Source organism: Medicago sativa, chromosome 4, assembly GCF_051527215.1.
Source record: "Medicago sativa cultivar Bolivia chromosome 4, Bolivia_mono, whole genome shotgun sequence".
NCBI classification, from domain to species: Eukaryota; Viridiplantae; Streptophyta; class Magnoliopsida; order Fabales; family Fabaceae; genus Medicago; species Medicago sativa.
In genome coordinates, this window is record NC_140752.1 from 14,499,845 (window position 1) to 14,514,395 (window position 14,551).

At 32.5% G+C, this 14,551-nt stretch overlaps 2 protein-coding genes across 3 annotated transcripts; both read right to left on the reverse strand.

The window, feature by feature from the left end:
- Positions 1-2,937: 2,937 nt before the first annotated feature.
- LOC146926561 (putative sugar phosphate/phosphate translocator At3g11320) lies at positions 2,938-6,294 on the reverse strand. The gene is made up of 4 exons (XM_085758855.1): positions 5,693-6,294; positions 4,488-4,591; positions 3,709-3,937; positions 2,938-3,413 (listed from the first exon to the last, which is right to left on the reverse strand). The coding sequence occupies exons 1-4, from the start codon at positions 6,143-6,145 to the stop codon at positions 3,267-3,269; spliced, it is 933 nt and encodes a 310-aa protein (XP_085614981.1). The 5' UTR covers positions 6,146-6,294; the 3' UTR covers positions 2,938-3,266.
- A 4,472-nt stretch (positions 6,295-10,766) lies between these two features.
- LOC146926562 (GDP-mannose transporter GONST3-like) lies at positions 10,767-14,229 on the reverse strand. 2 transcript variants are annotated; one of them, XM_085758854.1, is made up of 2 exons: positions 12,647-14,229; positions 10,767-12,144 (listed from the first exon to the last, which is right to left on the reverse strand). In XM_085758854.1, the coding sequence occupies exon 2, from the start codon at positions 12,142-12,144 to the stop codon at positions 11,041-11,043; it is 1,104 nt and encodes a 367-aa protein (XP_085614980.1). In that variant the 5' UTR covers positions 12,647-14,229; the 3' UTR covers positions 10,767-11,040. The 2 variants fall into 2 exon arrangements, with proteins under 2 accessions (XP_085614980.1, XP_085614979.1); XM_085758853.1 differs by having other exon boundaries at positions 14,051-14,191.
- Between the last annotated feature and the right edge of the window lie 322 nt (positions 14,230-14,551).

Sequence of the window (14,551 nt, forward strand, 5' to 3'; positions counted from 1 at the left end):
TAATTGAAAATGTATAATATTGACTTAACATACTTTGACCGTATTTTTCTACTAATATATAAAGATAAACATTATCATGTAAGATGTTGTTGGATTCGTCTCGATGAGTATTTTTAAAATATTAAATTTTCATAATTTTTTTTAATAGATAATTAAAGATATTAAAGATAAAAAATGTGCATTGATATATGTGTCAGAGTCAACTGTGTCAAGTAATATAAGACGGGGGGAGTAATTTTTTATTACAAAAATTATAGTGATGGGATGGTCCCATATCTTCCGATTTAGTGACGGATCCATAAATTTTTATTTGAAGGGGCAAGATTTTATATAATAAATATTTATATAAAAAATTTAGCATTATAAGTGATAAAATAATAACATCATTATTATTAAAAAAAATAGTTGAGATTATAAACACTACACTATTGGCTTAATTACATTTTTTGTCCTCTAACTATTTAATTGGTATCGGTTTGGTCCTCTAACTAAAATTTGATTTATTTTGGTCCCTTAACTTTCTCTTTTAAATTATTTTGGTCCCTTAACTTTCTCACAGTTACTACATTTGGTCCTTTCTGTTAGTTTTTGGTCCCTTAACTTTTCTGTTACTATTATTGTTGGTCCTCTAACTTTATTTATTAGTATCATTTTGGTCATATATCTGATTAATTATTATGATTAAATAGTGACTGATATTATTAGTAACTGTTATGGTTCACATGTATGTGTGAAACAGGAGGTCTGGTACCCACATAACATAAACCCTAACGTTTATTTGAATAAAACTAACAGAAAGGACTAATGTAGTAATTGTGAGAAACTTAGAAGACCGAAATAAATCAAATTTTAGTTAGAGGACCAAACCGATACCAATTAAAAAGTTAGAGGACAAAAAAGGTAATTAAGCCCTACACTATTTATATTTAGAAAATTGAAAGATTCTTTAACTTTTACAAATTAAAATTGTTTTTTTTAAAGATATTTAAAAAAAGTATCGTAGAATTTTGCTCATTTTCAACTCTAAAAAAATCCTCTCTATATTATGTGAAAAAAAAATCATTCAAAATTTAATCTCAAATGCATTTGCACATTTGATTATGTAAAATTCATGAGAAATACCTTTCTTATCTATATATTTCCAATTCATGGGGGTAGTCTATTATTTTAAAAAGGGGCTATAATTAAAATATCAAAAAAAAAATTTTTTGACAAAAACAAAACGATATTCATTCATTCAAATCGATAGAGTACATCAGATACAAACATCGCTAAAAACGTAAAGGGTGAATCTGCGAACAAACTCACAGCACCCAAGTTAATAGCATACAACGGCAAATTGCCTACAAATAATATGATAAAATCTAAGTCACCGAAATACTCATGCTTCCGGATCTGCAACATTGACGCCCAAATCATTGGTTGAATTTGTAATTGACAGATGTAGATCTTTCAATAGGAATTAAATGAACACCGCGACAAGACGCGAAATCAAACGCCGCACAAGACGACGAACAACACAACGCCGCACTTCGACGGCAAAATCACAAAGAACACAAAAGGAAAAACTCGATATATGTGAAAACCACTTATTTAGATTGAAAGGAAAGGAGAAAAAGATGTAGAGGGGTGATTCTAGGTCAAAAAATGACCTAAAACCACCCCTCCTCGATGAACAAAGGAGAAAGAAAGTTTAGAGAGAAGTTGGAGTTTCTCTCACTAAAAAACTAGGACTTATTACAATGCACCAAATTAAATTAAAAATATCAAATATTTAAACATCTATAACATAAACATTAGTGGGGGAAATTGCCCCCAATACCATTTGCTTGGATCCGTGTCTATTCTGGTTACAAAGGTATTTAAATTTACTTCTTCCAAAAATAATAGTGGATTTCAAACTCTGAACTTTCGAATTTAAGTCTTGTCAAAAAAAAAAATTAATAGATAAAATGATAGTCATTGAAAACTCGGAGTTAATGAGTTGGAGTTCGACCGATCGGTTTTGACATTTTTGTCACTTAAGTTTAGGAATTCTAAACCAATCAATTTAGTTCTTAAAAGTATAATTTTATCTTTAATTTAATTCATAGACTATTAAAATCAACTTAAAGTTCATAAACTACACTCACATCCATCAACCTGATCTCTTTCAAAAAAATATCCATCAATTTGATCATATGATTAAATTACATATTATTACCTGATATGATTGATGCTTATATCATTTTTCTCTCAATTTTACAACTCTTATTTTAAATGAAAAAAATAAATATTAATATTTTTTTAAAACGACATTTTCTTTTGTCAAAAAAAAAAATGTCATTTATATTTATAAATTAGGTTGATTTCACAAAACACCGTAAATTCAATAAACTAGATTATCAATTATATGCCATAAATTCATACTCTATAAGAAAATTATCATTTATCCATTACTTTTTACCAATTGGATGAACCAGTACATAACTCATTCTCTCGTATATGTTGCTTGTATGGATTGAGTAAATTAGGTGACGAGTTTGAACATCAGAACTTCCAACTCCTTATCTCATAGATCAAACAAGATGATATATCCCAATCTCAATGTCCCTTTCGCATCGCTGATGATTGGAAGCTTATGCTTTAATAGATTAACACAAGAAGTTCCTTTGTGATTCTTATCAGGATTATGTCGATATTGGTTATGAGAAAATTTTGATTTCAATCTATCTCAGGAAATCCTACATATTTACTACTAACCTGTCATGGGAAAAAAAGGAAATTGACACTTCTTTCATTTCCTAGTTACAAGTTAATATTTTAATAATTCCCTTGCTGCAAATGTAAGGAAGTTGTGCATTACTGCATTCTGAATCAAAAGAAGGAAATACTCATCGTTTATACACTTAATATGTGTGTGATTCTTATGTTCTTTCTTTTGAGAATACATAGATCTTCACAAATAAAAGGTTACTTGTTCACATGATTTATATTGAAAATTTCTTCTATGAAGAAGCAATTGCAAGTGATCGAAGAAATCAAAGCGAATTGACAATGACTACCTAAGAAATATCAATGAAACTCAAGTCCACATCTAAAGGTTTATAGTCCATATTTCCCTTCGGGGACATCCGATAAAATTGGAACGATACAGAGAAAGGTTTACGGCCAATATGCCTACAGCCAAGGACAAATAAGTTGGGGGGTGGGGGTGGGATGGTGGTCCTCTTGTATGTAAATTACAGAATCCTCTTCGATTGTGATCATGTTAACTTTACTAATTTCTAAGTATATCTCTTCTTGGTTTCACTATACAGTATAACTCCAATAATGGTGAGTACATAGCCAAGCATTCCTATCATTGAAACAGGGTTTTGAAATATCAAAATTGAGATCACCACAGCAACTGCTCCCTTTGCATTTCCCAACACCTGAAAATATTTGACAAAAATAATCCTATTAAATGTCTTTTTATCTGCTTAATTAAGCTTAGGTAAGTGTTTAGTGGCCAACACTTATCAGTGCTGACACCGACACAACACCAATACACGTGGTTACGTTGAATATTTCACTTCTCAATTATCAGTGTCGATGTGTCAATGTTGTGTCTGATGTCCGTGTTTCATAGTATAGTTAATGCAGTGCGTGAAATGAAATAAGTTGAAATGAGTGGAAAATGGATAAGTTAGTATTAGACATAAAGTAATCTATGGTATTGAGACATACCTGAAGGGTAAGTGCACTTGTATATTTGGTCACCAAAAAATTAGTGAGGTTCACAAAATATGCAAGAGATGAACTCAAAAGTAGATACCAGATAATTCTGATATCCTCACTAGCAAGCTCCATAGTGATTCTAAGCACGTTTCCCTCCATCAACAATGTTGCAGGGAGTAAGCACAACATTGCTATAGGTGCCATGTAAAGCAACAGGTTCATAGAATTCAACTTTTCTCTGAAAAGTATCAAAATTATTTGAAGTAAGTTTAAAGGGAAGTAGATAATTGCAGAACTAATTTGCACTTATAGCATGTGGCACCGACACTTCTGATTGAAGGTATGATCGGTGTTCAACACATACAAGGACACGACAGCAGCACATGTGATTACATTAAGTGATTTATTTTCTCAAATTACCACTAGTGTAGATGTATAAGTGTCACTGTCAGGGACAGTGACGTATCTTTTGTTCATGTCTGTGTCACTCATTCATAGTACATACTACATAGTCTTTTATGTCAAATATCTTGTTATAACAATGACAAAACAAATAGCATCGGATCCGGATTATGTGCGGTCAACGGATCATGACATTATACATTTGCCGCAGTCACGCAATCTGAACATATTAGATCAAGATTGAACTACTCGTGTTCCAACTTTGTAAATTAGATAGAAAAAGTACGTTGGAATGTGAGTCGTCAACTCTTGATCAAGTTGTCTGGATTGCTTGACTACAATTTCCTATCTTTAAAGAATCTAAATCCAATAAGATAGATCATTACCCTTCCGAGGACAACAAAATATCTTGAAGCACTGATTTAAATGCTCTAGCAGCTGTTGATGCAACACAGATTATAAATCCAAATAGATGAAAACTTGGTTCACCCTGCAGAAATAATGTTGCATGTGAGATTGATGAAAAACAATTTGATTATTGAAGGAATTAGAATATAGGTAATTCAAGCATTTACTTTTAATCATATCAAATTTACCAAATCAAGTGCATTCAAAATTAAATCAACTCAATTTTAATACAATCATTTTCAACAAGCTAATTTCATTTGAATTGACTTTTGATTAACATTCACTCAAAAACACTAAAACTAACATAACAAAAAATGATTGGCGCGTGTTTGGTCTAGTGGAAGAGGTTAGACTCCCATAACATGACCAACCTAAGGTTCGAATTTCCAGTATGAAATGTGCCAACAGTTCACGATAACTTTGACAAAATCTACACTTTGAAGCTTGAACAATATCACAGTGTCGCAATGATTTTGTCAAAGTCACTGTCAATCCAAAGATGCACTAAAACAATTCAAAATCCAAAACTAGCATTGACCTATTTCTCGCCCATTGGGATTGAAATTTTGATTATCTTGTTTGGATTCCCGATAATTATGACAGACCGGTATATCTCCGTGATTTGGAGACAAGTTACACTCTAATACGACAAAAACATGTTATCACAATTATTTCGCCAAATTTAGTGTCAATCCAATCATGCACTAATACAATTCAAAATCCAAAACTAGCATTGACCTATTTATCACCTGTTGAGATTGAAATTTTCATTATCTTGTTTGGGTTCCCGATAATTATGACGGAATATTGGTATATCTCCGTGATTTTGAGAAAAGTCGCACTCTAATACGACAAAATCATGTTATCACAATTAATTTGCCAAATTCAATGTCGATCCAATCATGCACTAAAACAATTCAGAATCCAAAACTGGCATTGACCTATTTATCACCCATTGAAATTGAAATTTTCATTAGCTTGTTTGGATTCTCCATAATTATGACGGAAATTTTGAGACAAGTTACACTCTAATACGACAAAATCATGTTATCACGATTATTCCGCACAAATTATGTGTCAATTCAATCATGCACTAAACAATTCAAATCCAAAACTAATAATATAAGAAGAAAAAAAAATCTTAAAATTATAAAAAGAAGATTGAAGATTGAAAATTATTTACCCCACTAGCAATGACAACACCAGCAACAACAGGCAAAAGAGTAGCATAAGTAACCCAAGCCTCTCTTTTTCTACTCACAACATAAGCAAAAACAGCAGTGAAAAAAGGTGTAGTAGCTCCAATAGCTTGATTAAACGACACCGGAATATAATTCAACGACATGTTCCCACAAACAACGGAGAAACAAAACACAACACTCAAACCACAGATCTTGAACAACTGCTTCTTGGATTGCACATTCTGCAAAGGTACAATATCCATAACAGAAATTGCAACGTAACTGAAAACCGAACATAACATCATGTGACACATGGTGAGAAAAACCGGGAACTTGTAACCATAGTTGCTTAACAAATACTTGTTCATTAGAAGAACACCAATGTTTGAAGTGTACCATGATATAACAACCATAATTGTTGGCCATGGAATTGAGTTTTTCATCATCTGGGTCATTATGGATTTGATCAAAATTCAATGTTTTTTTTTTTGGAATTCTTTAAAGAAAGAGAAAAAAATAAAGGCTTTGTAATAAGATGGTAGATAGAATGAATAAATGGTTCATCCTAAATGCATGTAGAGAAGGGAATCAATCTAACTCAATGGTGATTTTTTGGGTTTGGAATCATTTTCGAGGATTGGAAACTGAAACTGAACATTTTTGGTTAGGTGCATGGATGTAACGTTCCAAAAGTTTGATGATTTTGATGATGATTTTGATAATTACTTGAATGAGACACTTTGCCTGATTATATTTTTAAGGAAGAAAGATTAATTTATGCTAAAAGTGTAGTAGACAAGCGTAGACTATGGAATGACGCAGTCAATTGCATCTTTTTGCCGCTATCAAAAAAATACCTATACTTCGGAGATTTGTGGATTAAATGCATCATTTTTGCTTAATTGCAATTTTAGTCACTTTTTTTTATAATTTTTTTAAAACTCGGTATGTGACCTACGACCGACTAATTCGAGAGGTCAAATCCCACCACCAACTTGTTAGGTTCCGTTTAAAATTTGCACCGAAAAATGGAATCTAAGGCCTTGAGAGGAGCTCGGTCTAAGGTACTCAGCACCATCATATCAACTCAAGTGAGTTTTTAATCACGTATTTGTAAATCTAAAAATTTAGATTTTATTTTATACCATTAGACAATGAGTTGTACTAACAAACAAGAGATAGATACTTAGATCTCTTACCATTTCGTTTATAATTCGATATCTTATCGGTGGCTATGGAAAAAAATTGCTGAGAAATATCAACCTCTTAAATGTATTTCAGTTTACACGCAAAGGATACATTTGATTTAAATAAAACAAAAAAGAATTTGAGTGGATATATCACAAGATTTTTTTTTTTGGTTACAATATCACAAGATCATTTGCATACTTTTTTTTTAAATACAACTTAAATAAAATAAAGTTTAAAACCTAACAAAAATTTCAGAAATATTGTTTAGGGAAATGCTAATTAGTGTCCCAAGGACACTAGTTAAGAAGATTAATATAGAAATTATGCATTGGAAATTGGTGAAAAATTGAATGTTTAACTTTATGAAAGTCAAAAAGTTGTTGTTTTAAATGAAAATTTTCTATTTTTGACATCCTTAACCATCGTCTTTAGAACATTGGTCAGCAAAACACGTTTGTTTAAGTGCTGTTCGGTTTTAGTAATTTCTTATAGTGTCGATATTTAAGTGTTGTTCAGACTTTAATCAAGTTTAATACTAACGTGAGTATTGTTTATTGTGTGTGTGCAATTACATGTGATTCATTCATAACAAACTTAATACAAAACTTTAACATTTTGTGAATAAATAACATTTACTTCAAAAAAGCAACATACTTGTTAGTTCCATTTAGACACTGACAACTAAATTGCCGGCCTAAAGTTAATTACAAGAACATTTGGCTTAATGTGTATTAACGTTTGCATGGTTTTAACTTTAATTTATATTTATTGTCCCCCACAATTTAGCTTTAATTTATATTTATCGTCCCCTACAATATGTAATTCATTGTCCACCGGATTGGTTATTTTTTCCTTTGTTGGAGTACTTTGTTTTCATATTCACATGCAATTGCTCAACAAATTTAAGTGAATAGATATTTCAAACCATAATTTTGCTTCCATTATCACTACCAATTTGTGCATATTATTGTGGTTCATGCTCGTGCAAACACTAATCTTTAAAGTTACCATATGTTAAAATGTCATCATTAAATAATTTAGTAGTACCCAAAAAAAAAAGCTTTTAGAAACTGCTAATATCTAGTATAATCTATTGACAAGGAGATAAAGATGAAAATGGTGTCACAATCTAGTCATTTGTCATTGTAAACATCGTTTACCCCTTGACAAATCCCTCAAGATATTGTCAAGGATGTTATCATGGGATCTAACAAGTGATCAATCAAGTTCAACTGTAACAAACAAAGTAATTGTGAAGAAAAAAGAGTACTTTTCATTGATTTCCAAAACCTGGCAAGTAATTAAAATGAGGTGAAATCCATGGCTTTATGACGCCCTTTTTTTTCTTTTTTTTTTTTTCTTTCGTGTTTTTTAAATACTATGTTTGTCTCATATTAGTAATCGTTTAAGATTATGTAGAGTCTATCATATAATTTTGACAATGAGACAAGTCCAACACTCTCCCACACTCTAACATTCGTCTCTTCAATTTAGTTCTTAAACTATAACATTAAGTCACGCTAGTAAATTTGTCTCTTGATAGTTTTGAATATTCTTGTGGAGTAATTGAATTGAAAATTTAATTATGAGAAAATATCCTAGATTAAAATTTTGAAAATGCTTCTAGTTCAGTTTGGCATTTTGCATTTTCTACTAAAATGTTCGTTAGAAATCTACGGGTCATTCTTGCTTATACGTCATTTGCTCACTTCCCTAAGAGTAAAGAGGCAGTAAATTTTTGCAACAGCTAAAAGCAAATGAAATGTACCAGGCATGTACAGAATACTCTCAATCATAATTACAATTATATGATAAATACATTTGTAGAATAAATTCAAGAATCATTATCCTTTTTAGCATTTAATCAAATAAGAGTGAGATTTCAAGAGTTGACATGCCACTCAAACGCCAAATGTGGGAAATCGCTCTTCTCCCTTTTGTTATTGTTCATTCACGGATCTTAAAAATGTCAGCGTAAGTTAAGTCACGCTGAAAAATGTCCAGCGTGAGTTAAGTCATGCTGAAAAATGTCGAGCATGAGTTAACTCACACTACATTGAATCAAGGGACTGAGCAATTTTGAAAGGGAGAAGAGCAATTTTCCCAAATGTGTTTTCTGTATTGGATTTAGGCCTAAGCCCGACAAGTTTGCTGAATTTTGAAAAATTTACAATTCAATCAATAAAAAAAAAATTGTAAAACTAGTCCCAATCAGGAGTTTTAAACACTTTAATATATTGAATGGAAATATGATGAAAATTAATTGTAAAACTAATTTGGAAGCCTTGTGGCATACTTAACCACTTGAGTGTAGATGTAGCCAAGCTAGATATTCTGTTTTCTACCCATGCTTCAATCCTTTTCTTGATAAATCGGTGCATACAACACATTGACATTTGTATATAATTGAATCCTAATTTCATGTGACAAATACAGAATAGTGAACCAACCCTAGAAACTAAGAAGAAATTCAATTGAGTGCATTAAAGACTGATAGCACAATATTGAAACCGGTCAGTGCTTAAGTCAAAAACAGTTGCACTCATGTCATCCCACCAGTTATCACCATTATGGGGGATCAAAAAGAGTATTGCACAAGCGACCAGCTCAAAGCCGATGCAAGCAAACCAAAGGACGATATAACTGTCAAATTCAAAGTACTCCAACTCCACAATAACCTCGGACGTTCCCGAAAGAATTGCTTAGTTGCATGAAAAAAGGGCAAACTTGTGCTTTGAAACAACCACCGTGTCTAACAAGTCGGACCGATTGTGTGTCTACTTGTAAACAATCCTGCTTGGCATTTGAAGAGACTGACAACACCAGAATTGAGAACTTTAGAGGAGCAAGAGAAAACATGTTGAGAACTCGTCTCAATCCCCTCTTCTATCAAGGGTTCAACATTTGTTGTTAAAGATGCACGAGTAATCTAGGAGTTCTAGCTGTATTAAATTATGTTAAGTGCATTGACATGACTACCTTTCAAAGTGATCTACGATTGATTGTGTACTATGTGTCTCAAAGCTTGACAAATCTTTATCGATTCCTAACTTCCTTCGTAAAATATATGATAGATAGAAACTGGTACCTATGTTGATAATTTAGAACAAAACAACAATTTTATCATAACTGAATCCTGGAATTCTGTATTAAAACAGAGGTCTTGTGAAATTACAGAACATCACACTAGAAACTGACACAGAAAACAGACATAGAGACACTAAGAACAGATTGGTCTACGGTTATCAGAAAATTCCCTTCCAAGAAGTTTGCCCTCCTCCTTCGCATTCTCAATCAATAATGTCTGCACTCTCTTTTTTCCCATAACTTCTCTATTCATTCTAATTACATAAATGTAACGGCTATAACTTCTAATTCAAAAACAGGCCCCACCCTCCTGGTTCTTCTATCATATTGTTTACTAATAATTGGTGTAACAATCTAATCCTAAAGCAACACCCTAAAATTGAACAAAATAGCCAATATGATAGAGCATTAAATTAGTGATACACATACCAATTAACCAATACGATAGAGCATTAAATTATGCATCCAGATTCATCCAACAGACACTTATCCTAACAACTGGTCAAAGGCATATCACTAGACACTTGCAAGAATCAAAATTCTTGCTTGAAGAAAATAATAATTGTCAGATCTCTATCACATCAATGCACACTCAAATAGCTGATATCTAAACACAGAAATGTAAACATTTTAGATCACTGGTAAGAAAAACAGACTCAGAAAAACATGTGATCGGAGAGATAACAATACAATGATCCTTTCAACAGCATCACAAGCAAGAAAAAAAAAACTGAAAATTGGAATAATAAAATAACACGGCTAAAAAGCTTAAATATAAAAGGACCAATTTGAGAATCATTTTGTCTGTCAAATAAAACTCTATAAAGTAACGCAATACCAACATACTGGAATCATTTTGTCTATGTTTAGTTTCTTACTTAAAACATAACAGCCAATATAAAGTAAATAAAATGTTGCATACTGAAATCCGATGAGCATGACACTCACTGAGATATCATTAGTAAATCAATAATGGATTGACTGTTGTGAAAAAATGATATAATTTGGATCGGATACCTGTGAAAAATATACTTTTAAGGAAGTATAGAAATTTTGTTACATAAAAACAATTTCAATTTCCTTCCCTTGATTTATTAACTTCAATATCACTAATGTTGGTCTCAGAAGTTACTTGCATTTCAAGCAACTTCAGTTGTTCCTCATCTTCTTGTCTAGTTTCCTGTATCGCAGCCTTCGGTTTACTTGTTGATTGCTGATACATAACCCCACCAAGCATACAAATCAAAAGTCCTACTGTCCCGACCCACGTCGAGTGCTTATCCCATATCACCAAATTAATCATAACTGTCAACAACTTGTTCACTATACCAAGAACAGTAAATCCAGTAGCAGAAATAGCCCTGCGGCACGAAAATCCAAAGAAAGAGATTGCAAGACCGAACAAGCACGACAACGCCACAGGCAAAACCACTGGAAACGAATGCCAATCGGACTCATCAGTGATCTCATGCTGTATCTTCTTCAACTCACCCATTATCAACAATTCCAGCGGAAAAAGCAAAAGAGCCTCGATATTATTGTACAACACAAGACCCCAAGTATTCAATTCAATAGTTGTAACTACATGCTTTATGTAAACAAAATCTATCGTCATACTAACTAAATACGCCACCGCCCACATGTAAGCCGCAAACGTAAACTGATAATCCGTTGCAACATAAAGCACACTTCCAGCAAATATAGTCCCCAACGAAGCCCACGTCTTCAAAGACGGCCACGGCCGATGCAGGAACACCGACTCCCCTACAGCAACAAAAATCGGAACAGCCGATCGGAACACAATGAAAGTATCCACATTGGCATGTAACAGCAACTCACTATTAGTAAACAGCGACAGATAAAAAATCACAGCAGCAGGTAAAAACCGCCACATTGTCATCAAATCAAGCTTGTCATGTTCGACAACCTTGAGCCAACCACATAGCAAAACTCCAGCAGCACTAGTGAAATACTGTAACGCGGTAAGCGCGCCCGGATAAGGGAATTTCATGACAGCCCATTTGTTGATAATTGACAGTAAAGACGCAGATAAACAATAACCAGCAGCAACACCATAGACTGAAACTTGATGAACAATTGAAGTGTACCAGTTTCCAGCAACACCATCATTCACATTCATATTACTAGTAGGGTTTTTCTCAACAACTTTTGACATCTGAATAAAATACAAATTTGTTCACTATTAATATTAATCTAAAATCTACTTAACAAAAAAATAATTCACTGTTAAAGAGTATAGCGGTGAAACTACACACGCTGAGAAGCGGGGAACTATGAATATGCGCTCAGCATATCAAATGTCTTTACAGTCTTTTCCTGTCTGAGTTGTACTTACGAGATACTCAGTTAATCCTCACATTATCTTTTCCAAGGATAAACTAAGTTTTGTAACTACGAGTTACAATTCAGATGGTAAAAGACTGTAGAGACATTTAATTTACTGGGGAGCGGATTTAAACCCGCAATTCCCCACTTCTCGGAGTGTGTAGTTTTGCCGTGAGACTCTTTAAAATAATAATAAATCTAAAAAACAGATCTATATTTTTTTTTTTTTGTTTCTGAGTGTGGTGTAAACTAAAGCAGAGTGTGAGTAAAACGACATGTGATTGTGCGTTTGATATTGTTGAAGAAATGAAGAGAGAAAGGAAGTAACTAACCAGAATGGTGAAATTGAAGAGAGCGTTGCGTTGTGAAGTTGAAAGCGAAATTCTGAGTTAGTTTTGTGTCTGAATTTTTTTCAATTTTTGATTCATTTTTGGGTTTTGTTCTTCTTTTGTGTAGTTTGCTTACCGTGGCGTGCAGGTTGTTATTAAAAAATATATTGTTTCCATAAATCTCGTTAATTTTTTATTAAGTAAATATCTAAATTGATCTTTTTTATAGGAATAGGAAATAAGAAATACACTACATTTATTTAATAAAAAATTATCAGATCCTTAAAAATATTGAAATTTAAATCTTCTTGAAAGAGGCCACCTATTATGGCCTACTTCATTCTATGCATTAATATATGTTTTAACGAGAGGTAAATAAAGTCCGACTAAAATTGTTTTACTCAAAAATTGAATTCGAATTTTTTAAAGATTTATCATTTTGTGGAGCTTACTAATTATTTTAACTTAATTACTTAGTTTTTTTAACATTAATTTGTAAGTAATAATTTATTTGGTTCTTATTAGGATTTTTTATTAAAATAAAAAATAAAAACCATTATTAATTATAATGACAATTATTTGGAACTATTATAACCTATATTTTTTTTTTTACATAAAATTTAGGTGAGTTAGGCTCCGAGAACTCACTAAGGTCAGAGCAGACTTCAAAGCTCAAAGAATGCTAACGGAGATACTTACAAATCAGTTATCAAATAATTGAGTTACATCGACAATAGAAGTTGAACTCGTGATTTTAAATTTGATGATTCTATCTCTATCTCTATTAATCAATCATTATATATCATCAAAATAATTTATTTTAATTATTCATTTGTTAACCGAATATACTATAGTCATTGAAACTCAAGATCACCTAAATACTTTTCATTCAAGGGTTCCATTTAAATGTCCGAGTTTGGTGACTTTGATGCCATACACTACAAGTAGGCACAATACAGAATACACTTCTATGCACCGACATGAAAGAGAACAGGACACACTACCTAGAATCCTGTCATATATACAAACAAAAGACACGCATTACACGAGGCACAAAAAGACCACACCACCACCATAAAAAGTGTAACTAAAAGGATATAGCAGCAAACTATAGTAAGCATTCTATGAAGCTCTCATTCCATCCTGAAATTATTTATCAAACTTGTACTAATATAGTACAAGCATATGACTTCACTAACTTGTTTCCCAAGTTGGAAAGTTGCTCGATTGTTATCGGTGCAGAATAAATCAGAAAACAAGAACAACTTTCTTTGAGAACCGATTTCACGCATAAAAGGGAATCAGGGAAACGAGGAGAATCAATTTCATCAAAAACCCGATAAAGCATTCACTGAAACGATGATGAAAACTCAGTGAGCAAAGATGAAGAAAAAAACTATATCTTACCATATGATTGAAGACGAGGTTGGAGGCAAAGACGGTCGGAGAGAGCGCGATTGCAGACGACTAGACGGAAACGAGTGAAGAGGAAGGTTGAAACACAAAGAATGGTTGAAGACAAAGGTTGAAGAAGGGTGGGTTGAAATGTGATGATTGACAAGCCAGAGGTTGAACACGATTTAATTAGATTAGAATAGGATATGATAAGTTTATATTATCATGTCTCTTTATCATGTGTATCAAACGGACCTACAAGAATAGACCTAAAGAAAAGAGAAGTAGGAGCAAAGGAAACCAGGACTGACAGTGTGAAGAAAGACTTGAGAGTTTGAACTGATAGAAATAAAGCTAATCCTCAAAATCAAACTAAACAAACTAGGAAACTAAACATATTAAGAAATAAAACTAATCGACACCCACATTCTCGTAGTTGGCCTTTCCTCGATTTCCCCATTTAAGATGTTCTACTTGCTGACATTTTTCATAAATCAAAACTCAAATTGCAAA